At 49.2% G+C, this 26681-nt stretch overlaps 1 protein-coding gene and 2 pseudogenes across 1 annotated transcript; 2 read left to right on the top strand and 1 right to left on the bottom strand.

Annotated features, from left to right (window-relative positions):
- Positions 1–219: 219 nt before the first annotated feature.
- Positions 220–338, top strand: LOC124790665 (annotated as a pseudogene).
- Positions 339–2056: 1718 nt separating this feature from the next.
- LOC124789130 (cold shock domain-containing protein 3-like) lies at positions 2057–11577 on the bottom strand. Its single transcript, XM_047256420.1, has 3 exons — positions 11501–11577; positions 9465–9587; positions 2057–2414 (listed from the first exon to the last, which is right to left on the bottom strand). The coding sequence occupies exons 1-3, from the start codon at positions 11575–11577 to the stop codon at positions 2057–2059; spliced, it is 558 nt and encodes a 185-aa protein (XP_047112376.1).
- Positions 11578–25124: 13547 nt separating this feature from the next.
- LOC124790739 lies at positions 25125–25242 on the top strand (annotated as a pseudogene).
- Positions 25243–26681: the final 1439 nt, after the last annotated feature.

Here is a 26681-nt window from a genome sequence, read left to right as displayed (position 1 = left end):
ACTTTAGTTTCGTGGCAGTGATCGTGTTTTTTTTCTCCCTTTCTAAATAGTGACGATATCACATTTTGCCTCGTGCTTGTGCTCCACTCATTTTTAATTTCTGTCGCTGCAGAACTTTACAGCGGTTTGGAGACACCACAAGCAGCGATGTTTTCTGTTGCTAGTTTCTTTCTGATGTTTTCTTTTTCTTTAATTCTAACAAAAAAAGGAAAAAAAATTGAATACAACAAAAAAATGCTGAATACACCGGTTCTCGTCCGATCACCGAAGTAAAGCAACATCGGGCGCGGTTAGTACTTGGATGGGTGACCACCTGGGAACACCGCGTGCTGTTGGCTCCCCTTCATTTATTTTTTTTTTTTTTAAACCGCCCTGTTTCCATACCACCTTTCTGTTGTGACAAAGATACTTGCTTAAGCATTTTAAACTACTGTAATGACCATAAGGTACGAAATTGCAGTAATTATCTCAGTTTGAGGGAGAATGTGCTAACCAAGTTCGCCAGGAAGTCTTTGAAAACGACAAAACAGTACGAATCGGCATATATGTTCTGAAATACGTCAGCGCCTGTTGTTCTGTAGCGGTGTACAATTCCTACTTCGTTATGTAATCATAAATTTATTCTTTAGTCGTCTCGTCTCGTCTCCTCCTGCAGACGTTTCTCGTCCTTGCGCTGTTATATGGGCCACGACCCGAGCGGCAGTCGAGCAAAGTCGGGGACAGGGATAGGGAATGCACTGCAAATGACGCAAACATCTCGTGTGAGGCGAGGCGAGGAAGCTCACACCGCCAGCAGTGGCGCCCTCCAGCGCGACACTGCCACACCGCGCGCCAGCCATCCGCTGAACACCAGGGACAAGATGCGTCTTCCACGAGTGTCGAAGGCTGCACGCGCCAAGCGGATGACAGGAGGTGCAACGAGCTGCTGTGCGTCTCACACACGCGGCGGCGCGCCCGCTAATTCAGCAATCGCTCTGCTGGCACGTCGCATTGCGGAAGGAAGTGCTTACAATTCCAGTTCTTTTCATGTTTTGTTGTAAGGATGTTATGGTGTAACAATGTAATGTTAATAAATAAATGTATAAATTACACAAAAAGAATATGAAGCGCGTCCTTCCGGCGCATAATTTTTGGAAGTCAGGATTGCGTTCGCGGTAACCTGACGAATTATCAATAATAAAAAAAAAGAAGAAAAATGCGCCTGATCGGGCGCGGTTAGTACTTGGATGGGTGACCACCTGGGAACACCGGGTGTGGCTGGCTGCCCGCCTGCCAACTCTTGTGCCGCTCGCTATTGTGCGTCCCAGGTAGCCGAGGATTCCCGGCCGCCGAGCCGTCGCCGCCCGACATTCTACCGCGCCGCGCCCGCGCCCGCCGCCTGCCGGCTCCCACGCCGTGCCAGCCGTAGGTAGCTGTTTCGTCGCCTTAATGTGAGCTTCAACGATTTGGTGAGTCAAAATGAGTACTTACAACTGATCTAATACGACGCTGCAGTTGCAATTTGACCTGGAATTCGTTAGGCCAACGTCCTTTGAAATTGAGGATTGGATGTTTAGTGAACGCTCGTACGATGTGAAACCTTGGTGACCACTCACGGTGGCATACGGAAATTCACGCACAGGGACGGTGCCGTGAGTGACGTAAAGATCTCGTACGCTGGTTACGGTGTGAGGCACTTGAAGGTCTACAATCTGCCTTTCGAAGTGCCGGAGAGGAAGTTGCACGATGCATCAGACTGTACGGAGAAGTTCTGTCGGTGAACCGCGAGTTCTGGGGAGCGGGACACAGATACAAGGTCGACTCGGGCGTCAGGGCTGTGACGATGGTATTAAAGAAACACGTGCCATCTTTCGTGATGACTGGAGGGCACAGGGGAGTGGTGCAGTACAATGGCCAGCCCCAGACGTGCTCCATATGCAATTCCACAGAGCATATGCGCGCAAACTGCCCAAGAAACAAACGACCGGCGCAACTGCCACGGCAATCGAATACGAATGCCGAGCAACAGAATGTTACGGGCAGCTACGCCGGAGCAATAGCTGGTGAAGCGCCACGTTTAAACAAAGAGCCGGTCGTAGCCGTAGCAGCCACAGAAGCGACAGCGGAAGCGGCAGCCCCGACAGCCGCCGCCACGGAGAGCCCAGCGGCTCCCCCACCCCCCTGCCGCCGTCACGGCCCCGGCCGAGGCCAGCGCAGGTAGCGCCGGAGAGAAACGCCTGCTCAGCTCCGACTCGGAGGGCGAAGGCACAATGGAAAGCGAGCCGCCACCGCCTCCTCCCCTGCCTTCCGGCGGCAGAGGGTAGCGGTGGTCGACGCCCCCGTCCAGGAAGCAGCTGTGACCAGCCAGACGGCCGGACCCAGCAGCAACACGCAACAAACGTTTAGCGAGATGCGCGAGGCCAGCATCAAGAAATCTGTTAACAAAATTGCGCGCATACTCAAAGAGTCGGACGACGAGAGGAAGGACACCAACACAGAACGGCAAAAGCCGACAAAACCGAAAAGGAAAGGCGCTAGGAGGAGCCACGATAACGCAGAACGGATGGAGACATCTGATGGAGAATCATCAGACGTACCACCCGCAAAAACCGTAACGCACACCAGCAAACTCGAGCACGTCGTCCTACGGCCTGACCGGCCACAGCACACACCCGACCCGCCCCAGCAAAGCGCCCGACGACCCTCATTCTAAATGCACAGTAAAACAACGCACACGATCATCTCATGCAATGTCAATAGAATGAGCTCTTCAGTTAAATTAGACGCCCTATCAGAATTCTTGCAGCATAGAACCGCAGACGTAGTTCTCCTGCAGGAGGTGGTAACGACACAAATAGAAGAGATACCCGGATACAAAGTTATCAGCAACATAGACCCCGAAACCCGACGAGGGACAGCGATTATGATAAGAGAAGAAATAGAGACAGGGGAGCCAAAACTGATGGTTGATGGAAGCGGGATCGCAGTAGAAATATCAGGAACGGTGTTCATAAACATATTTACGCACCGTCGGGCTCAGAAAAGAAGAGGGCGAGAGGACAATATTTCAACGAACGCATTTTTTACTCCTCCCGCACAATGACACCAACATTGTGCTAGGAGGAGATTTTAACTGCGTAGCTGCACCAGAAGATCAGATCCCGGTACCGAATCTATGCATGGAGCTGCAAGAGCTCACAAGGCGTCTAAAACTTGACGACTCGTGGCGTCTGCTCAACAAAGAGGACACAAGGTTCACTTTTCATTACAACAGGGGGAAAAGCAGATTAGACAGGGTGTACGTGAGCAGAGAGTTGGCCGTCTCTGTATCACACGTAGGGGTCTGCCCAGTGATTTTCTCTGATCACTGCGCATACGAAACCAAAATCCACCTGCCGAGAAGAAAGACCGCTGGACAAAAGGCGAGATGGAAACTAAACGTCAAACACCTCAAAGACGAGAAACTACGGTCGGAAATCTCCGACACAGTAGGGAAATGCTCAGAAAGACGTCACGCATACAGCTCCACTATAGAGTGGTGGACAGAACTTGCCAAGCCAGCGATCAGAAACGCACTCATCAGATACAGCGCGGAAAAAGCATACTGGAAGAAAAGCACAGCAGACTTCTACGCACTCTGTCTTAAGGACGCACTGAACGCCCCTGCCGCCGACACACAGTACCTGACGCGCGTGAGAAGATTAAAGGCCGGTTCCCACTAGAGGGCGGCAGCGCGTCGTGCGGCAACGGCAGCGGCAAGCGTTTTCCGCTTTGACGCGGCGGCTTGCGGAATCGGCGTTCCCACCTGGAAGCGGCAGACGCCAGCGGTAACCAATGGCGGACAGCCACTGAGGTACGGGGCGAGACCCACCGAAACGCCCGGTGCGTTTGATTAACTATATTTTACACCTACATGAAGGAAAGACTAAGTTGGGTGAAGACATAGCATGTTTTCACTTTCTGTACAATGTACTCTTTCACACATTTCATTATTCATGTTTTCTCATTTCGCCATAAACAGATTTGATGACTACCGTTCATGATTGTTCACTATCTCCTAACACATTGAAACAATGTACGACAAAAGATATTATTCAGATAGTTAAGCGAGACAAAAATTTAAAATGTGATACGGTAGCAGGTACAGGAAAACAGTAAGAACACAAAGGCTTGGGGGGAAGGGATGACAGTGGAAGCTACCAGATAGAATTTCGCACAGAGCATAATGTAATCATCGCCAGCACCTTGCTTAAGAATTATGAAAGAATAACACATATTTGGAACAAAGTTTTCGAAACCAGATTTTAAATTATAAGACATTTCCTGGTGCAGACACAAACCTACAATAATTTATTGGTTACGAGCTGCGGTTTACAACTAAAGAGGCAGTAAACGGTGGCAAATTAAGGAAATGGAACTTGAATAAGTCACCGTAATGCAACGACTGACTGAAACAGAGGAAGGAATCCGCTAGAATACGAATGGATATCTTTGAGAGAAGAAGTGGTCAGTGCAGCAGAGTATGTGAACGGGAAGAAGGTACAGTAGAAATCGCTAGATAAAACGTGATATATTAAATTTGACACGAGGGAAAAATATAAAAATGCAGCAAATAAAGTAGGCCATAGGAAATAGAAATGTCTAAACATGACGTTGATAGAAAGTCCAAAATTGCAACGCGATTTTGCACTTGGTAAACATAAGGGAATGAAAATGAGAAAGAACAAAGAAAACTTTGCTCAAAGGAGAAGCAACTGTCAAGAACTCATTTGGCAAGCCAGAACTAAGCAAATAAGGGAAGGCTAGAAAGTTGAAGGAATATGTGGAGAGGAGAGGGGGAGGGGTTGTACAAACTAACATAAGCACAATGTCAGATTCCTGAGAGATGTCTGAACACGCAAGGCAATACTGATCCTACCACTTAGCTAAGTAGACACACTGAAGAACTGCGAAACTGTGTTTATAGCATTTGCATGTTAAGAGAGAGATTTTGACAATCTTCATTAAAACATTCTTTGAAGCTCTGGAGACGTCATCGATAAAACACAGGGCCACAAGATTATCTACAACTTGTACCGAAACCAAACTGCATTTCTAAGACTTCAATGACTTGAAAGGGAAGCAGTAATTGAGATGGCAGAAGTAGAGAGGGTATAAAATGAAGTCAGTGAATAGCAAGAAAAGCGTTCTGAAAAAGAAAATTTGTTCACATCGAATATAAATTCTAATGATTGGGTACTATTTTACAAAGGTATTTGTGTGGAATGCAGCCTTGTATGTAAGTGAAATGTGGGCGATGAACAGTTCTGTCAAGAAGACGATGGACACTTTCAAAAAGTGGTAATCAATATGAATGCTGAAGATTAGATATGAGGATCGTGTAACTAAAGAAGAGGAACGGAATTAAATAGAGGAGGAAGAGGAAATTACGGCACAACTTTGACTACAAGAGGGGTAAGTTGACAGGACATATTATGAGGCGTCAACGAATGGGGACAAAGGGGTTGGGTGATAGTATTCTGATAATAATCATCTGTTGAAACGCTATTCTACTATTTTATCTATTAATGTAAGCAGTGAATTTACTCTTCCATGCACTCCTCCACAAAACATTTAAACCAAAACTGAAATCAGCTGAACACCAAATCTTTCAACCACTGTCTGACAACTACCGCATTCACTTTCAACTTTCTATAACTATCACTGGCTGGCCACACACACATACAGATATAAGGAGAACAGAAATAAACAAACATTAGTTTTCAGCATATAATTCTTTAGGTTGGCAACATGTACACAAACAAACCAAACAGTAAGGGACATAAGGTGAACACACTAGTTATGACTTCAATTCAGTGTTTTCGGTAAAATGTCTACAGCTAGTGACAGAAGAAAAAAGAGCGAACATGAAAATGTGCTTATGTTCCACAAACTAAGTTTTAGTTCAACCTTCAGCATGTGACCAGGTGAGGAGAAACGCAGATGTCCGCCAAAAACTCGATTCACTGTAAGTAATCAGTTATTCGCATAAAAAAAATGTGAACTGTTTTATAATCTGCAAGCATCACATATCAAAACAAAACTGAATCATTCTAGATTCCACCGAAGATGCCTTAAAGTAAAAGGCAAAAAGCGTCTTGAACCAGTAAAGTACACTGGATATAGAAAAAAAACGTTTGCTACTTCCAAAGGAAATAATCAATAGCTGTGGATGCTTAGCAAATTACATCTTATGACATACCAGCAAATTAGTCTCGGTTTAACTTCTCATTCCACATGCTATTAAATGGCGTTTAAAAAAATTCATCTATCCCTTCTGAAAAACTGTAGTTTCTTTCATATCTCGGTAGATAAACAGATTTTGGATATTTATCATGCGACGAAATACATGACTTTTTACAAGTTATCGTTTGCAAAAAAACACGTTTCGATTTCTTGAACCGTTTACGAAATTTGCAGTTGATACAACCACATGGTTTACGACGAGCAGGACGGAGTATCGGTCGCGTCGCGAGCGACCCGCGAGAGGTCACCGCACAGCCCGTCCGCCGACATATCATCCAATATCTCGAGAACGGTGATAGCTATCGTTCTGCTCTCAGCTTTAAAAACAATTTCGATATGTTGACTAAATTTCATACGCAATAATGTATTACCTAAAATGAACTGTACGCAAAGTCCACGCAATGCGTTTTTACCTCTGCACACTCATTAAAATTTCGTGTAAAGGTTTACGTAAATGCGATACAGCAAGTAACCACGACGAATAACGAAAAGAAATTCGGTCCTTTATCGAGAGAAGATATCAAGCTGTAACATGCCCAAGAATCAAATTTTTCTACCGAATAGTTTCCTTGGAATCGGATGATAAGTATTTCATGGCTGCCGACGCGTCCGCGCCAGCGGTTCGGCGAAAGCTCGTGTGGCCCGGGGTGCCGTACCTGACGTCACGCTCAGTGCGTTCTGTGATTGGCGGCGCGCACCTGGAGCGCGGCACGCGGCAGCGGAAGCGGTTCGACATGGTCAAACCGCGACGCAGAGCCCGCCGCGCCGTGCCGCTGACGCCGTTTCCATGGCAACCACGCCGCTGACGCGCGGTTTTGACGCGCGGCAGCCCTAGTGGGAACCGGCCTTAAAAGCACGTCTGCTCAACATGAAACGGCAGCGAATGGAAGGTGTCATCGCTCGCAGTCAAACGCACGGCGTCATCGAGAATGAGCCTGCGACACTGCACCACTTAGTCAGGGAAAGGCAAAGGGCAAACAGCAAGGTTATCTCCGAACTCCTCGATAAGGACGGAAACAAGCTGTCCACAAAGCGGGAAATTGTGGACCACGTGGAAAACCACTTCGAAAAGCGCTTCAGAGGCGAAGAGACGAACGATGCCGGTACGGCAGACTTCCTGCTGGAGACACGTCAGCTCTTGACCAATCAAGATCGGGCGCTACTGACCGAAAAATTGACGGAGGATGAGGTGAGAGCCATCCTCAAAGACAGGGCAAACGGCTGAGCACCAGGAGCCGACGGCATCCCCAAGCAATTCTACAGCCAGCTCTGGGACCTAGTAGGAAGACACCTGACAGAAATGGTGAACGAAATCCTAAACGGGACAGCAGTACCGGCCTCCTTTCTGGAAGGGACGGTAATCCTTCTCCCAAAAACACAGGCAGCGAAACACATAGAAGAGTTCAGGCCCATAACTTTGCTGAATGCAGATTACAAGATTGCCGCGAATTGCCTCGCAAATAACATCAAGTCTGCGTTAATGAAGTCGATCAGCCCGTGGCAAACGTGTGCAGAGCTCGGCAGGAGCATATTCGACGCCGCCTGCGCATACAGAGACGTGATTGCGCACGCCGCCACCAGCAGAACGACCGCAGCAATAATTTCTGTTGACTTACACAAGGCTTTCGACAGGATCAGCCACCGATATCTCCTGCAAACGTTAACCAAACTCGGATTCGGACAAAAATTCACCGACATTATAAGAAACCTTCTAAAGAACGCCACATCGATAATAACTGTAAATGGATGGACAACAAAAAGTTTACAACTAGGCAAGTCAGTAAGGCAAGGCTGCCCATTGTCCATGGCCCTCTTCGCGGCAGCGCTTGACCCACTGCTATGTAAATTGCCTGCAAGCCTGCGTGGTTACCAAATCGCGCAGCAGAAGGTCACATGCATGGCGTACGCCGACGATGTGGGAATCTTTGTCAACAACGAGCAGGAGATAGACGAAATATCACCGATAATCAAAACATTTAAAAACGCATCGGGAGCAAGGGTCAATCCCAGAAAAACCGTGTTGCTCCCCATTGGCAACCCAAGTCTGACCATCAACAGGGAGTAACCGAGACCCACAAAACACTAAGGATACTCATCCAAAAATTCCCACTAAAGATGGCGACACAAAACTGGCGTACAAACCTACATACAATACGAGGGCTCGCCAGGACTCACTCGAGTAGACATCTAACATTAGGACAAAAAGCAGAATTGATCAACACAACGATCCTGTCGAAAGCCTGGTACGTGGCACAGATACTGAGTGCACCAACAGTAATCGCACGAGCGATACAAGGAGCCGTCTACTACCTGCTGTGGAGGCGGGAGATTTTCAAAGTATCGCAGGCGACGTGCTCACTGAAGAAGGAGCAAGGACGGCTGGGGCTGGTGGACGTCAGGACAAAGTGTGCTGCGCTGCTGCTCCACAGAGCAATCCAAATGGAGGGCAAAAACAAAAACAGCATCACGGCCTGTCTAATAAACAACCACAGGCCACGATCAGAAGAAGCGCCGGTAGACACCAGTCACATACCGTTTAAGATGCGACACATCAGGCAACTGATCCCCGATAACAGCTACGCACTGCCCACCGTAACAAACCCGCAACTAAGGACGACGAAAAACATCTACGGCGCACTACGAGGGCAAACACACAGAACAAGAATCGAGATAAAATCTCCAGACCACGACTGGCCAATCGTCTGGAGAAATATCTCAGAAAAAGCAATACCGGAGCACGCCAGATCTATGTGGTACAAAGTAGTGCACAACACCGTACCGACCAACGAGAGGCTGGCGCGAATCCATATAAAAGAATCGCCCAATTGTGAAACCTGCAACGAAAAGGACACTGTAGAGCACCGTTTCGTATGCAGGGCAACCAGCAACATATGGGAGGCAAGCAAGAAGATAATAGCCCACATAAACAGAAGCGACTCAAGAAACATGCAAGTCACGGCTCTCACCGTCCCTGATGCGAAACCGTTCCCTAGGCCAAAACGAACGGCCACGATGTGGATACTCGCCATGACTGCACACGCAGTCATTACCAAAAAGCAGTCAGACAGCGTGCAATTCCCCACGGACTTGTGGGAAGAGCACAAGAAGGCAAAACAACACGCCAAATACCGTGAGACCTTCCACAACTTCCTGGAGATCCCGCTGACCGCCGCCTTCAGGGACGCCCTGTCTGCCGCCACGTGACGTGTCCGCCACCGACGTTTCCGTTTCCGTCGCCGCCGCCGCTGCCGCTGCCATCGCCGCCGCCCACCGCCACAAACCCTCCCACGCCCCTGTCGCAGTCGCAGATGTCCTCCCACATCCTAAAAGCACCAACAGTGATACGTGTGTTAAAGTGCTAAAGTGTTTCTTTTAAAAAAATGTGACAGTGAAAAGTGATCGAACACGTAAAAGTTTCCAATATAGTGTCAATATAACCATAGCGCTTAGTGTCTTTTTGTTGTTTGTGTTTTTGTGCTTGATTTTTGTTTTCTACACTCCATCGTGTGCAATCGAGAGGTGCGCCTAACTGTGAGTACCACAAAACTACTACAGGTCTATCAGTACAACCAACTAGTGATTCACATGCTTATATATGTCTGTCTTTCCACCACGAATAGTTTCCTCCTTTCAGTCTTCCTTACTCTCACGCACCACCTATAATAAACTAGCTCTAAAATTGCACTGTATAATGCTTCCTAGTGTATTGCTCTTTGCTCAATCGGAAAAAAATAGGTTTAATAATTCGCTAAAATAGTAATGTCCTTTTTCTTTTGTCATGGATTGTTTAATATGTTAAGATAGTTTTTCATGGGTGTTTCCCCTTTGGATACCACTTTACTCATCAAACAACAGCTGACAACTGATACACTCGTTAATATTTCTGTCAAACTGATTTCATGCCTAGTGCATGTCCCACTAAGGTCTCATTTTCAAGGCCCGACGTAAAATGCCTCCCCCTTGTTTTCTAACACAAGATTTAATAAGAAGATAGTAATAACTCAACATTATTTTAAAATGAATAGAGCACATCCACAACTCAAAATATCTACAAAAATAATAACAACATTAATAATACCATAACTAGTAATAAATAAAATTCCATAAAATAACTTTTTCATACTAATTATTCTCTGTAAATAAATAGATCGTACAATCCATGCTTATCCAAATTCACTCTGCCATACGTACAAATGTAGCGTACAAAGACTCAGAAAAGCTAAACTGCTAAACTGCTAAACTACAACAATAAACGATGCAAGAAACAACTAACAAACTCTGACTGACAGACTCTCGAAAAAATAAAAAAAATAAATAAATAAAAAAGCACCAAATGAGATAATTACCTGGACAGTACAATAACAGGAAAATAAAAGCAAAGAATGGATCTCTCGTCTTTACAAGTAAAATGTAAACTGTATTTCTAAACGAAATTGTTATTTTGTAAATAAAAGTCTACATACGTTAAAAAAAAAGCTGCTGTTGGCTCCCCTTCACATTTTTTCTTTTTATGCAGCCACCCCTGCCAGCCCTGTTTCCATACCACCTTTCTGTTGTGACAAAGATACTTACTTAAGCATTTTAAACTACTGTAATGACCATAAGGCACGAAATTGCAGTAATTATCTCAGTTTGAGGGAGAATGTGCTAACCAAGTTCGCCAGGAAGTCTTTGAAAACGACAAAACAGTACGAATCGGCAGATATGTTCTGAAATACGTCAGCGCCTGTTGCTCTGTAGCGGTGTACAATTCCTACTTCGTTATGTAATCATAAATTTATTCTTTAGTCGTCTCGTCTCGTCTCCTCCTGCAGACGTTTCTCGTCCTTGCGCTGTTATATGGGCCACGACCCGAGAGGCAGTCGAGCTAAGTCGGGACAAGTCGGATCTGGGACAGCGATAGGGAATGCACTGCAAATGACGCAAACATCTCGTGTGAGGCGAGGCGAGGAAGCTCACACCGCCAGCAGTGGCGCCCTCCTGCGCGACACTGCCACACCCCGCACAGGCCATACGCCGGTCGTGCGCTGTCAGTCGTGACTTCGCTGTTGTCGCGTGCGCGTCGTCGCGTGATTCTTCCTGCCCGTGTTCCTGTTTGCTGTTCTACAGCCGGTAAGTACCACCACCATGTCGACATTTAAAAGGGCGAATAGCGCGCAGTGCGTTTTCGATCCGAATGCTAAGCGGCCGACTGCATTTGAAATTCATGAGTGGATTTTTGACGAGCTTAAATTACCGGATGAGGTTGTCGACACTTTCCAATTGGACTTTATTTAGTATTCGTTGTTCATTAAGTTTACCAGTGCTGACCATTACGATAAATTTATTGAGACCTTTGCTGGCGTGCGCAAGTTTAAGCATTTTGACGGCAGTATCAGTGATGTGCAGATAGTTCCCTCTGGCTACGGTGTGCGAACGGTTCGCGTTTTTAATGTACCACCTGAACGTCCAAATGATTACATATCCCGCGGTTTGATGCAGTTTGGCACGGTATTGTCCATAAGTAAAGGCAAGTGGGGTAGTGGGTACCGTTATCAAGTCAACAGTGGCGTACGGAGTGTGCGCATAGATCTTAAAAAGCACATTCCGTCTTACTGCATGATCGCGGGCGTGCGTGCGCAAATTAGTTATGTCGGGCAAGCGCCAACTTGTTCTGTCTGTCACTCGTCGGAACATTTGCGTACGGACTGCCCACGCCGATGCCCTGTTCAGCTCCCGCGCGAACGGCCTGTAGACGCCTCTGGTCAGTTTGTCCCGCTTTTGAGTGAAGTTGTAGCGGGCACGGTATCCCAACCCGTCCCACCGATTCCGCCACCTGCAGTAGACGCAACCGTTCGCTCTGTTTCCGACGAACCGGTGACTGCTGCTATGGATGTTGTTGACGCGTCACCAGTAGAACCTCTTTCTTCGCGGCCAGTGTCTGTTCCGCCAACTGAATTACCGGAAACTTCTGTCCCTGTCACTGAACTCGTGGAGGAGACTCTGCCCCCGCCGCCCGCCCCGAAGGAAAAGCATACGCTGCCGAAGCAGCAGCGTAAGCGTACGGTTAAGGGGAAGAAATCCAGGGACAGCTCACCGACCCCGCTCTCAGGGACCGGCAGTGACTCTGAGACACTGTCGTCGTGCTCAGGGGGCGGGACGAAAGACACGAGGGAGACGCGCATACAGGAGCAAACCCAGCATTTGCGTCAGCTACTGGGTAGTCAGGGCGATAAGGCTGAGCCGCCTGTTAAACGTAAAAGTGAGCAGGCCGGCGATCAGTCACTGAGACGGCAACGCACGCGTTCAGGGGCGGGTGCGGCCTCGCCCGCACGTGCTGAACCGATGGCTGGTTGGTTGCTTCGGGGAAGGAGACCAGACAGCGAGGTCATCGGTCTCATCGGATTAGGGAAGGACGGGGAAGGAAGTCGGCCGTGCCCTTTGAAAGGAACCATCCCGGCATTTGCCTGGAGCGATTTAGGGAAATCACGGAAAACCTAAATCAGGATGGCCGCTGAACCGATGGGAGCGGAATCTCCGAAAGTTGTCGACAGGGATCCTATGGAGCAGCATGACGCTTGGTGGAAGTCGCCGGAGGACGCCCCACTGTCGGGGGTGGTTCCGGACCCCCCACCCGCACCTACGTAAATGCATTCCTGTTCGAACCAATCAGTAGTTGTTTTAATGTTACCTTTCTGTGATTGTCAATGTTTCTTGTGTTTGTACTAATCACGCTGTGTCTTGCAAGTGGACAATATTTTACGGTTGCGATAGAGCTTTCTCCCTTTTGCTCTTTTTGTACAGTGGCTTGCCAAAGGTTTACGAGAGTAGCAACGGTGTTATCTTCTACTGTGAATGTTTGCCATGACGTGTTTGTCAGCCTCTGGACGGTGCAGTATAGCCATTTGACTTCCTGTTGCCGCCGTCATAATTTGATTTCAGTGTCGTGCTTGTCTTGTTACAATGTTTCGCTTTTATTGTCACGTTGACTTGTGGCAATGTTGCTATTTTGCGGGGCGGTTTCTGTGTGCCTATTGGTGTTTTTTTTTTTTTTTTTTTTTTTTTTTGCAGCAGTTTTTTTTTCTAGAAATCCGTGTGATTCCCTGTGTTTGCTTGCTGTCCACTGTCTGTTGTTCTCTCGACGGTTTCTTACTGCCGATTAATATTCATGTCCACCTTGCTGTATTGCTGTTGTCGTGAAGTTTTGTAATGTGCCAGCGGTGTTGTAAGTTTGGCGTAATTATGACGCGTTATATTAATGACATTGGCATGCCATGTTTGTCGCTTGTTTCCGCCGTCTTTACGGCAAGATTGTATGCGCACGTTGCATTATGTGGTGTTAGATGTCGTCATTTCGCGCAGCTGTTGTGTTCCACTGTGTTCGGTCTGCGCTGTGCGCATGTTCAACACACATCTCGGTGCATGTTTTTCTGTTTCCATTGTGTTACGTTTATTATGCGTGACCATGTCCTATCTGTTACAATTATCAGGTGGGTCTTGATTGATGCGGGGTCTTTGTTTGCTGTTCTTTTGTGCAACTTCCTGCGGGTTTGCAACTTTTAGAATGGCGTAATTCCGGCCACTGTTCTGGCTTTTTTTTTTTTTTTTTTTTTTTTTTAACAAGTTGTTCTACTGTGCTCCTTACGGGGTGGGTATGTGGTATCTGCCCACTTGTTTTACGTTTTATTTTTTATTATGCATGTTGTGTGTCTTTCCACTTCCACATTTTTACATGTTGACTTCCATTTGTATCCCCATGATACGGATATCGTTTTGTGTACTTTCATACCATGTTACGTGACGGGCCTAACGTCGGATGGGTTGATGTTTTTCTCTGCAATCCGCCTCTAGATCAATGAGTTTATTTTCGATCTTAACGTTGAACGTCAATACCGTAACGGCTGCGTATAAAGTTTTATTATTTACTTACCTCATAAAATTCGGCCGTTATGATGTTGTTCTTCAGGAGGTGGCCGGTAGAGTTTTTAGTGATATTCCTGGCTATGGTGTTATTTACAATGTGGATCGTGTTTCTGTGTGTGGCACTGCCATTTTATACAAAGACAAGTTAGATAGAGCCTCAAGACGTTCAGGTGCTGCCTAACGGCCGTGCCATTGCGTGTACGATCAGAGGAGTCCGTGTTGTAAATATCAATGCGGCTTCGGGCACGGACAAGCGCCGTGAACGGTCGCGTTTTTTTAGCTATGAGATTTGTCCTGTTTTAACAACTGGTCGTCCACTTGTGGTAGGAGGCGATTTTAGCTGTGTTGTTGATGCTGCAGATATGAGTACCGCTCCCACACTGTCAAGAACTTGCCGCGTTGATTACTACTGCTGATTTGTGTGATACTTGGCGACATTTCCACCCACATCGCACTGTATTCACGCACATCTACAACACCGGGGGCAGTCGCCTTGACCGTATTTATGCCCTCAAAGATGCTCTCCGTCGTGTTGACGTGCTCCCCGTGGCGTTCAGTGATCACCGTAGCTACGTTTGTGATGTGCGGCTGCAGGGTGGAGCTGCGGCTCCTGTCCCGCGCGTTTGGAAGCTAAACGTCACTCACTTGCCGAAGGACGGTTTCCGACGGGCTATTACGGCTGTGTGGGAATCTTGCGTTCAAAAAGTTGGCAATTACCTCTCGACGCTTGATTGGTGGTTGGCGTTAGCTAAGCGTCAGTTACGTCATGCCGCGCAAGCGTTCAGTCGCGAGGAGTCGTACTGGAGGAACCGTACGCTCGATTTTTACCAGCATTGTCTTAGGGATGCCTTCGACGCCCCTATTGACCAATATGGTAACCTCCGTCTGCCGCTCAATCGCATTAAGAGCAAGATTCTGGGTATTCATCGCGCAAGGGCGAAAGGTCACGTAGTCCGCAGTCCGTAGTCGTTTTTCGGGCGCTGTTGATGAGGTGCATCCGACGACTTTTTATTTGGCGAAGGAGAGACGCTTGGCGTCTACGAAACGTGTTCGGAGTTTGTTAACGGATGATGGTCATCGCCTCAGTGGCAGACGGGATATGGTTGCTCACGTCACTGCTTATTATTCCGCATTGTTTTCCAATTACGATGGTGATGGCATCGCCACTGCCGCCTGTTTAGACGAGCTACGTTGTTTTTTAACGGACGACGATCGCGCCGACTTAACTGCAGCGTTGTTGCCACAAGATGTTTTTTCGATGTTGAAGGTGTGTCCCAAAGGGAAGTTTCCAGGGCCCGACGGTTTACCGACGGAATTTTATCTCGCCGTCTGGGACATTATTGGGGGCATGTTCACTTCATTGATTAACGAAGTCCTTCGTGGTGTGGCAGTACCCAGCCGTTTTATGGACGGTAGGGTGGTGCTTATTCCTAAGAAGGAAGGAGATTGTCGCGTCCAAGGCTTGCGGCCTATCACCTTATTAAATGCCGACTATAAGATCGTTGCGAGGTGCGTGGCTGACAAGTTGAAATCTGTAATGGATAAGGTTATTGCTGCTCCTCAGTCGTGTGGAGTACGGCGTCGTAACATCTTTACTGCGGCTTCTGCATACAGGGACGTTGTCTGTTCAGCAGCGGCTCCTGGTACCTCCGCAGGAATCTTATCCATTGACTTCGCCAACGCCTTTGATCGTGTCAGCCACGACTACCTCCTTCAGGTCATGTCGCGCATGGGTTTTGGTCTCCAATTTCTGGAAGTGGTACGCAACTTACTTACGGGAGCTCGGTCGGTTGTCATAGTAAATGGCTGGCCGACCGTGCCGCTTCCGATACGTCGTTCTGTTCGGCAAGGCTGTCCGTTGTCGATGTTTTACTTTGTGCTTGCCATCGATCCACTGCTGCGAGCTCTCGACCGTACACTCCATGGGGTAAGAAGTGGCAATGTGTCGTTGCGGTGTTCAGCTTATGCTGATGATGTGGTCGTTTTTGTGGCGCATACGGCGGATATTGATGCAACTCGAGCTTTATTGGACCGTTACGAACGGGCTTCTGGTGCCAGGATAAATGCACGGAAAACTGTGCTCCTTCCACTGGGATTGCATTGTGTTGACGACCGAAGACCATGGTTCCGCGTTGTTTCACACCAAACCATTTTGGGTCTCGATGTTACTGCGTCGCCGTAGAACTGGTGGTCACTCCTTACTGGTATTCGCATTCTTTGTCGCACACATGCTTCCCGACGGCTCAGTTTACTACAGAAAGTCGACCTCATTAACACGTTTATTCTCTCGCGGGCATGGTACGTTGCGAAGCTGCTCAGCGCCCCGAAATTGATTGCACGTTCCATTTCACGTGTTGTATATTGGTTACTGTGGCGTCATGAAATTTTTAAAGTGCGGGCGTCGGTTTGTGTCCTTGACAGATCCTTGGGAGGCCTAGGACTTGGGCGGCGTTGCATGTCAACCGCACAGCTGCGTTGCAGACCAGCTGTCCGGGTGGCACCACGGCTGCTTTATTGGAGATCGGTCGGCCGGCGTCTGAGCGCGCCCCTGTTTCCGTTGCCGACGTCCCTTATCGTTTGTCGATCGTGCGAGAATACTATCTCACTCGCAGTTACGTTTTAAGAACGGCTAACGATCCACACCGTACGGCTCGGCGTCTCTACGCCGACCTGATGGGACGGCCGCCGGTTCACAAGTTGGAGGTTCGCTTCCCTACTGTGAACTGGAAACAGGTGTGGGCGAACATCATTGACAGCGTGTTGCCAACCGACGTTTCGGCGTTGTGGTTCAAGTTGGTGAACAACACCTTACCGACCAACCAACGCCTCGCCGACATCCATCTCCTCGCCTCGCCCAACTGTGGCAGGTGTGGCGCGCCTGACACCAGGGAGCACCGACTGCAGCGTCGGGCTGTCGCAGACGTGTGGTCGCTTTGTCAGATCATGCTCGCACTTATTCACAGAACTGTACCGGCAAATGTCACCGTCGATTCCGTTATTACCCCTGATAATAAGTATTTTCCACGTGCAAGGCATACAACTACTGTTTACGCCCTGATTGATCTGTAACTGTCTGATGGATTTTCATATTTGGCGTATATCTGGGATTGTTTTGTGACGGCGAAACGTAAAAAGACATACCGTGCAGATTTCGCGAACTATTTGAATGTCCCCCCTGCGGGTTCGGGGGTAAGAATAGGCCCGCGGTATTCCTGCCTGTCGTAAGAGGCGACTAAAAGGAGTCTCAAACGTTTTGGCCTTAATGTGATGGTCCCCATTAGGGTTTGACCTCCATGTTTCCAAATTCCACAGAAGTACGAGCCTTTTGGGGAAGGACACCTTACGTGGTGCACCATCAGTCCTCTGTGCCTTAAGGCCTTGGCACTGTTGATCGTCTTGGCGTCGTACCTGCACCCTCCATCCCTCATTTTGGGCATACACACCTGATGTATTGTGTAAGTACCGCCCTTAGTGCATCACCATCAGCATTCACGATCACTATGGACTACCCATGGCACCCAAAATCCAGCACGGTAGCCAGCCCATTGTGGTGCGGTCGTCATGTACCCTCTAGGTTGTAGCCCCCTGACAACACAGGGATCGTACTGCCGATGCCTGAGCTGACACCTCCCCACGTAAGCCAAGGAGTAGATGCTCGTCTCTCTGGGGCATCGGGACTCCCGGCAATGGCCATCCTGCCAGGTGGCCTTTGCTGTGGCTGGGTGGCGCCCGTGGGGAGAGCCCCTGGTTGGAGTGGGTGGCATTGGGGCGGATGCCCCGCAATGAAGCGGGTGAAATCTCAATCTGGTGGTCACCCGACCGCCAATGTCTCCAAGCGTGGTAAGGTGGAATTTAACGCTGTGACATATAACCCGAAGTCGTTCCCTTCCCTAGCCACACCATGGGAGGAACGTAGAGCTGCAGACAGACGGGAGCTGTATTCGCCACGATACCTTGTATGCAGCAGAACTGATGGGGATTCGTTTTTGGGGACTAAGCCTCTTTTCTTCGTGCACAATCTCGAATATATGTTTGGGGAAGTGGCGTCTCTTTCCAAACTGAGGAGCGGGGCCATTTTGATACAAGCAGCTTCATCTGTGCAGTCCCAGGCATTACTCGCCTGTGAGAAGCTCGGTGACTTCCCCGTTACTGTCACTCCCCATAAGACCTTAAATTTGGTCCAGGGCATTATTTTTCATAAAGAGCTTGTGCTACAGTCTGATGACGAGCTATGTGAGAACCTGGCACGACGAGGAGTACACTTTGTCCATCGTGTCTTTAGGGAGCCAAAGGATAATAGGGTCGCTACTGGTGCTTTCATCCTGGCCTTTGAGGGCGACTGCTTGGCTGAGAAAGTCACCAGTGCGATGTCAAGCCCTATGTCCCGCCCCCTATGTGATGCTTCCAGTGCTGGAAATTCGGACACATGTCCTCCAGGTGCACTTCCAGCCCCACGTGTCGTGATTGTGGACGACCTCCGCATCCTAATGCTCAATGTGCTCCGCCTCCCACCTGCGTTAACTGTGGGGAGCATCATTCTCCCTGCTCACCAGACTGTGCAGTCTATCAACGAGAGCGGAAGATACAAGAAATTAAGACCTTGGACCGTTTAAGTTACCAAGAGGCAAAGAAGAAATTAGAACGACTCAACCCCACACCTATGTTGAGGAGTTATGCTACCGTCACACTGCCGCCACCAGCTCCTGCACAGACTCCCTTTTCTGTTGGCCCACAGAGAAAAATCAAGTAACGTCTACCCCACCGCTGGGACAGACCGCTCTCTCTTCCACTGCTCCCAAAACACCGAGTTTGGGAGCAGTGCACCCCAAGCAACCGAGGCGTTAGTCCCCACCTCTCAGCCGGAGCGGCGACAGCCCTCTCTGGCTCCTCAGCCGAGGAAGCGACAGCTCTCTCTGGCTGCTCAGCCGGAGACGCAACAGCCTCCTCCGGCCTCACTTGTTCGGAAGGGATCCCTTGGGGGAGTCCCTTCCAAGGACTTTCCCAGTGTCTCACAAGAAACTAGCCAGTGGCTGAAGAAGCCACCAGCTGCTGGTCGAAGGGCTTCATGCTCTTCCTCTGTTCCTGATAATACGTCAGGAAAGCCCTCCCAGCATGCCAACCCTCCTCCCAAAGACAAGAGAGAGAAGAGGAAGCTCTCCAAGCAAGATAAGGACCCAGTGGTTCCCACACCAATGCTCCCTGTCAGCTCAGCCTCTGAGGACGAGGTCGAGCTCTTTGCGTCCCCTGATGACCTGGATCTCGCCGTCTCCTCAGAAACGATGGCGTAGTGACGTCTGTCGCTCAGTCGGTGGCAGCATGTGACCCTGCAAAGTAATTTGCCTTTTCAGTGCCTGAATGCTCCAACAGGACACGCTTTGTACAATCCTCCAGTGGAATTGTGGCGGTTATTTTAGCCATCTCCCTGAGCTACGACAGCTTCTAAGCCTGACACCTGCTTTCTGCATTGCCCTCCGGGAAACCTGGTTCCCGGCAATGCGGACCCCTGTCCTTCGTGGATACAGCTGTTATTACTGCAACGGTGGCACTTCCAATTGTGTGTCAGGTGGAGCCTGCGTGTATGTCCTTACCTCTGTATATAGTGCTCCTGTGCCCCTTCAAACGTCATTGGAAGCTGTGGCTGTACGCGTAAGGACTACCCAGGACATAACCGTCTGCAGTGTCTATCTCCCTCCAGGTGGTAAAGTCTCCCTGACCGACTTGGCTGCACTTGTCGCCCAACTCCCCACGCCTTTTATTCTCCTGGGGGATTTTAACGCCCACAATCCCTTGTGGGGTGGAACGAAGGTTACTGGCCGAGGCAGAGAGGTCGAGAATCTCATCTCCCAACTCGACCTCTGCCTCTTAAACACTGGCGCTGCCACGCATTTCAGTGTGGCGCATGGCACGTTCTCGGCCATAGATCTGTCGTTGTGCAGCCCAGGGCTTGTACCATCGGTCCACTGGAGAGTCCATGACGACTTGTGTGGTAGTGACCATTTTCCCTTCTTCCTTTCACTACCCCAGCGTCGCTCCCATGAACGCTTGCCTAGATGGGCATTTAGCAAGGCAAACTGGGAAACGTTCTCCTCTGCTGCCACTGTTGACTCTCTCCCCCACGGTACCATCGATGTGGCGGTTTAGACACTGACTGCAGCGGAACGTACCATTCCTTCTTCATTAGGGTGCCCCGGTGAAAATCAATGCCTTGGTGGTCTCCAGAGGTCGCTGAAGCCATTAAAGAACGTCGGCGGGCTCTTCAGCGACATAAGCGGCACCCGTCTTTGGAGAACCTAATTTTTTTCAAACGTCTCCGTGCTCAGGCACGGCGGCATATCAAAAGGCGGAAACAGGAGTGCTGGGAGAGGTACGTTTCCACCATTGGTTCCCCTACTTCACCCTCCCGGGTGTGGATGAAGATTCGGCGCATCTTTGGATTGCAGCACTCTACAGGTGTCGCAGAGCTTGCCATCAACGGGGCGGTATCCACCGATGCCGATGCCGATGCAATCGCCGAGCATTTCGCCCAGCACTATGTTCGGGCCTCTGCGTCGGGGAATTACCCGCCCGTGTTCCGCGCGCTAAAACGCCAGGAGGAATGTAAACGGCTTTCTTTTGCTTCTCGCCACCCTGAGGCGTATAACACCCCATTTAGTTTGTTGGAACTCCAAAGCGCCCTGGCACAGTGCCCCGATACAGCCTCTGGGCCAGATGGCATCCACAATCAGATGATCAAACACCTGTCCCCGGATTGTCAGCAGTGTGTTCTTGCCATCTTCAACCGCATATGGGGCGATGGTGTCTTTCCGTCGCAGTGGCAGGAGAGTACCGTCGTTTCGGTGCTGAAGCCTGGTAAGGACCCGCTTAATGTGGATAGCTATCGGCCCATCAGCTTGACAAATACTCTGTGCAAGCTATTGAAACGCATGGTGAGTCGACGGCTGTGTTGGCTGCTCGAGTCTCGGGGTCTTCTGGCTCCGTGCCAGAGCGGCTTCCGTCAGGGCCGTTCTACCGCCGATGCTTTGGTCTTTCTTGAGTCTGCAATCCGCACTGCTTTTTCCAGGCGCCAACACCTCGTCTCCGTCTTTTTCGACCTCTCCAGAGCATATGACACGACGTGGCGGCACCATATTCTCGCCACATTGCACGGGTGGGGTCTCCGGGGCTCTCCCCCCATTTTTATTCAGAATTTTTTCTCTCTTCGGATATTCCGCGTTTTAATTGCCACATTCCATAGTTCGCTTCATATCCAGGAAACGGCGTTCCACAGGGCTCTGTATTGAGCGTGCCCCTTTTCCTTATGGCCATTAATGGCTTTGCAGCAGCAGTAGGTTCGTCTGTCTCACCCACGTTATTTGCTGACGATTTCTGCATCTTTATCAGCTCTTCCACCATTAGTGTTGCAGAACGTAGGTTGCAGGGAGCCATACGCAAGGCGCAGGCGTGGGCCCTAGCCCATGGGTTTCAATTTTCTCCTGCGAAGACTTGTGTTATGCACTTTTGTCGGCGTCGAACTGTCCATTCCCACCCTGAGCTCTATCTTCAGGATTCCATGCTCACAGTTATGACACTTACCGTTTTCTGGGATTGCTGTTCGATGCCCGGCTTACTTGGCTTCCACATATTCGTCAACTCAAGCATCAGTGCTGGCAGCATCTGAATGCCCTTCGCTGCCTCAGCAACACAACTTGGGGTGCAGATCGTAATACGCTGCTGCAGCTCTACAAAGCCCTTGTGCTGTCCCGACTGGATTATGGGAGTGTGGCGTATGGCTCAGCATCGCCCTTAGCGTTGCAACTGCTGGATTCTGTTCACCACTGTGGGGTTCGACAGGCGACAGGAGCATTCCGCACCAGTCCTGTTCATAGCCTCCTTGCTGAGGCTGGGGTTCCTCCACTTCGTATTCGGCGTCAACAACTGTTAGCCAACTATGCTGCCCACGTCCGTTGTTCGCCCCGTCACCCTAACTATCGTCTCCTTTTCGAAAATGCGGCAGTCCATATCCCACACCGGCGGCCACGATCAGGCCATACAATTGGGATCCGTGTTTGGTCCCTCCTTAATGACCTCGAGTGTTTGCCTCTTCCATCTGCTTTCCAGGTCCGCCCACATACACCACCTTGGTGTATTCGTCGGCCGCAGCTTCGGCTGGAACATTCCCAATGGCCAAAAGATTCAGTTCCTCCTGCAGTCTTGCGCCGCCAATTCCTTGCTCTCCTAGGCGCATACCATGCCTCGGAGGTTATCTATACCGATGGCTCGATGGTTGATGGCCGTGTGGGGTACGCTTATGCTCATGTGGACTATGTCGACCAGCGCTCCTTGCGGGAAGGCTGCAGTGTTTACACCGCAGAACTGATAGCCATTTTTCGTGCCCTTTAGCATATTCGTACCAGCACTGGAGAGTCCTTCGTCATTTGCAGTGACTCACTCAGTAGTCTGCAGGCTCTTGACCAGTGCTACCCACGCCATCCCATTGTTGGTGCCATCCAGGGGTCCCTTCACGCTCTTGAACAGCGTGGTCGTTCGGTGGTGTTCATATGGACCCCGGGACATGTTGGGATAGCGGGAAACGAACTAGCCGACAAGTTAGCCAAAGAAGCTACCCGCAAACTGCCGTTGGAGATCGGCCTCCCGGCAACTGATCTCCGAACGTTTTGCACCGTCGGGTCTTTGGGATGTGGGGAGACGACTGGCGCACTCTGTCTGCACCCAACAAGCTGCGGCAGGTAAAGGCGACCACGACTGTTTGGAGTTCCTCCATGTGGGCCTCTCGCAGGGATTCTGTTGTTCTGTGTAGGCTCCGCATTGGCCACTCTTGGCTGACGCATGGTCATCTGCTGCGTCGAGAGGACCCCCCTCATTGTCGCTGTGGTGCGAATATGACGGTGGCCCATACATTGTTGGACTGTCCTCTTTTAACCGCCCTCAGGCGAACTTTTAATCTCCAGGGTGCTTTATCATCTCTTTTAGGTGACAATGTCTCTATGGCAGATCGGGTTTTAAGTTTTATTCGCGCAAGTGGCTTTTATAGGTCCATTTAAATTTTTTTAACATCACCCTCTTTTGAGCTGTCTCTTTTAATTAGTTTTGTGTTGTAATTCGACTCCACCCTAAGCTTTTAGGCTGGAGGTTTTAACGTGTTGCAGAGTGGCTGGCTCATCCTATTATTTTCGTGATCAGCCAGCCACAGTCCTCTGCTGTGCAGTTTTAATTCCTTCTGCCTTTGTTCTCTATGTTGTGTTTGTTGCTGTGCTCTGTTTTCCGTGTTGTCTTACAATGGATCGTGGTGCTTTTCTTCCCCCGGAATTTTTCTTTTAGTGCTTCGCTTGACTGGTGGTTAGTTTCCCTGTGCTCTGTGTTTTTATGAAACAAGGGACCGATGACCTTTGTAGTTTGGTCCCTTTGATCTTCAACCCACCCAACCAACCTATTTGAATGTAGCGATCTCTCACGCTTATACAAAAGTTCAGCGACTTTGGATTTTCTTTCTTTCATTTATTCATTAATTTGATTCTTTATCAATTTTTTTCCAACTTTGGACGGTTTGGCGTCTTGTTTGTGGTACTGCCATACACATTTTCTTTCTCCATTTACGGTGACGCAATTCGGGCCGTGTGTTACCTCAATGTGTAAATGCTTATTACTGCCACGACTATTATGTTTAGCTTACGTGCTTGTTTTTCTCAGTCGCTTTGTTTTTACGCGTGCAATGTCGCCTGCTTATGTGTTTAGCTGTTTTTCTGCAGCATGTTATTGCCAGGTACTTTAGTTTTCATTTTTTCTTGCAGCGTGGCGAGCTTATTGCCCAATATTTTAATTTTACTTTTTGTGTGATGATCCTGCATATGTGTTTAGCTATTTTTCTGCGGCATAATAATGCCAGGTACTTTCGTATTCATTTCCTTTTATTTTTTGAAGCGTGGCGAACTTATTGCCTAATATATATAAAAAAACACCGGTTCTCGTCCGATCACCGAAGTTAAGCAACATCGGGCGCGATTAGTACCACCTGGGAACACAGGGTGCTGTTGGCTCCCCTTCACATTTTTTCTTTTTATGCCGCCACCTCTCCCAGCCCTGTTTCCATGCCACCTTTCTGTTGTGACAAAGATACTTCCTTAAGCATTTTAAACTACTGTAATGACCATAAGGTACGAAATTGCAGTAATTATCTCAGTTTGAGGGAGAATGTGCTAATCAAGTTCGCCAGGAAGTCTTTGAAAGCGACAAAACAGTACGAATCGGCAGATATGTTCTGAAATACGTCAGCGCCTGTTGCTCTGTAGCGGTGTACAATTCCTAATTCGTTATGTAATCACAAATTTATTCTTTAGTCGTCTCGTCTCGTCTCCTCCTGCAGATGTTTATCGTGCTTGCGCTTTTACATGGGCCACGACCCGAGCGGCAGCGAGCGGCAGTCGAGCAAAGTCAGGGACAGGGATAGGAATGGTGCGAATGCACTGCAAATTACGCAAACATCTCGTGTGAGGCGAGGCGAGGCGAGGAAGCTCACATCGCCAGCAGTGGCGCCCTACAGCACGACGCTGCCACACCCCGCACAGGCCATCCACCGGTCGGCCGCGCGCCAGTCATCCGCTGGACACCAGGGACAAGATGCGTCTTCCACGAGTGTCGAAGGTTACACGCGCCAAGCGGGCACGTCGGATTGCGGGAGGTGCTTACAATTACAATTCTGTTCATGTTTTGTTGTAAGGATGTATTGTTGTAACGATGTAATGTTAATAAATAAATGTATAAATTTCACTAAAAAAAAAAAGAAAATGAAGTGCGTTCTTCCGGCGCAGAATTTTTGGAAGTCAGGGTTGCGTTCGCGCTAACCTGACGAATTATCAATAAAATTTTTTGTAAAAAATGCGGCTGATTTCGACCGAAAACTATGATTTTGTGTTGGGATAAGAACCGAATGCGAATTCTGCCGTGTGCTACATGATATGGGCGCCAACTGCCATACCATGTTGAATACACCGGTTCTCGTCCGATCACCGAAGTTAAGCAACATCGGGCCCGGTTAGTACTTGGCTGGCTGCCCGCCTGGCAACACCTCGGTGCCTGGCGAGCAGTGTTTACCTCGTGCGACTGGGCCAGCGGCGCCACGGCGTTCGTCTGCTTACTTTGCCACGTGGCTTTCTTTCTACTGAACTGTAAGTAATGGATATACTTTACGATGACAGTGAAGAGCGACAGAACAATGTTCAGTGCGAGTTTGATCGTTCCGTAGAGAAACCTTCGGCTTTTGAGATTCATCGTTGGTTAATTGAGGATTTGTTGTTGTCTGCTAATGATGTACTCGGTATTCAGTTCGATAAGTTTTTAAATTCTGTGTTCTTAAAACTCAAATCTTCCGATCTGTGTGATGCTGTTGTTTCTGTTAATGACTGTGTTCGCAAATTCCGACACCTTAACGGAAATATTAGTAAAGTCACTGTGTCTCATGCTGGTTTTGGTCTTCGACAAATACGGATCTTTAACCTTCCGTTTGAGATTCGCAACGACACTATTTCTCGTCACTTGCGGCCATATGGCACTGTGTTATCTGTTGTGAAAGAGAAATGGTCGTCTGCGTACATTTTTCAAGTAGAGAACGGTGTGCGAAGTGTCAAAATGGTGGTTCGGCAGCATATTCCATCTTTTGTTTTCGTTAACGGTCACCGTGCGTTTGTCACGTACGGTGGCCAGCCACAAACTTGCTCCTTTTGTAAAGGTTAGGCCATTATAGGCAGGATTGTCCGAAGCGAAAACGGCCTGTTCAGCTACCACTTGAGGCCAATTTGCAAGGAGCTAGTTTTGCTTCCGTCGCCGCTACGGTCTTGAGTTCCGCCCCCACCCGCGCCCGCGCGACGTGCGGCAGATGTTCATCTTGCTGCCGCCGCGGAAGCGATGGATATGTCTGCTGATGACCCTGTCTCTGCTCTTGCGACTACCTGCCAGGAACCTTTGTCCGCGGTTTCGGAAAACGTGCCTGCTGTTATTCAACCGGTTGTGGGTGCTGTTGTGTCGGAGACAGTCTCTGACTCCGTGCCGCAATCGGTAAGCGATGTTCTTTCGCGCCCTATTTCGGACTCCTGCACCTACTGTGTCGCAGGCGGCACCCTCTCCTTCTGTGCCTGCACCCGTCGTTGTACCCTCTGATGTTTCTGAGCCTATTCCTGTTGCGGAATCACGCGATGTTTTTGTGGAACCAAAACCGCAACGGGATGACGCTCGTTCTCAGAGTTCCAGTAGGCAACGCTTCCTCATTGCCAGTAGTTCCCCTTCTTACGACAGGGGTTTAACGCGAGGTGACCGTAGTCCATCCCCAGTAGGGCGCTCCCCCGCCTCTTCTTGGGCGTCGCAACGCCGTGCCGCGCGGCGCGACCTCGACGTGGAGCTACGGCCCCCTCAGCCTTCCGGCTCCGGGCGTCAGCTGCCGCGTACACAACAACAACAACAACAACACCCGCAGCGTGCCTCCTCACGCCACGCATAGTCAGCTGATCTGAGTGTTGCAGCGCAGC

Source organism: Schistocerca piceifrons, chromosome 3 (assembly GCF_021461385.2).
Source record: "Schistocerca piceifrons isolate TAMUIC-IGC-003096 chromosome 3, iqSchPice1.1, whole genome shotgun sequence".
Classification (NCBI taxonomy): domain Eukaryota; kingdom Metazoa; phylum Arthropoda; class Insecta; order Orthoptera; family Acrididae; genus Schistocerca; species Schistocerca piceifrons.
This window is presented reverse-complemented; position numbering and strand designations above follow the sequence as displayed.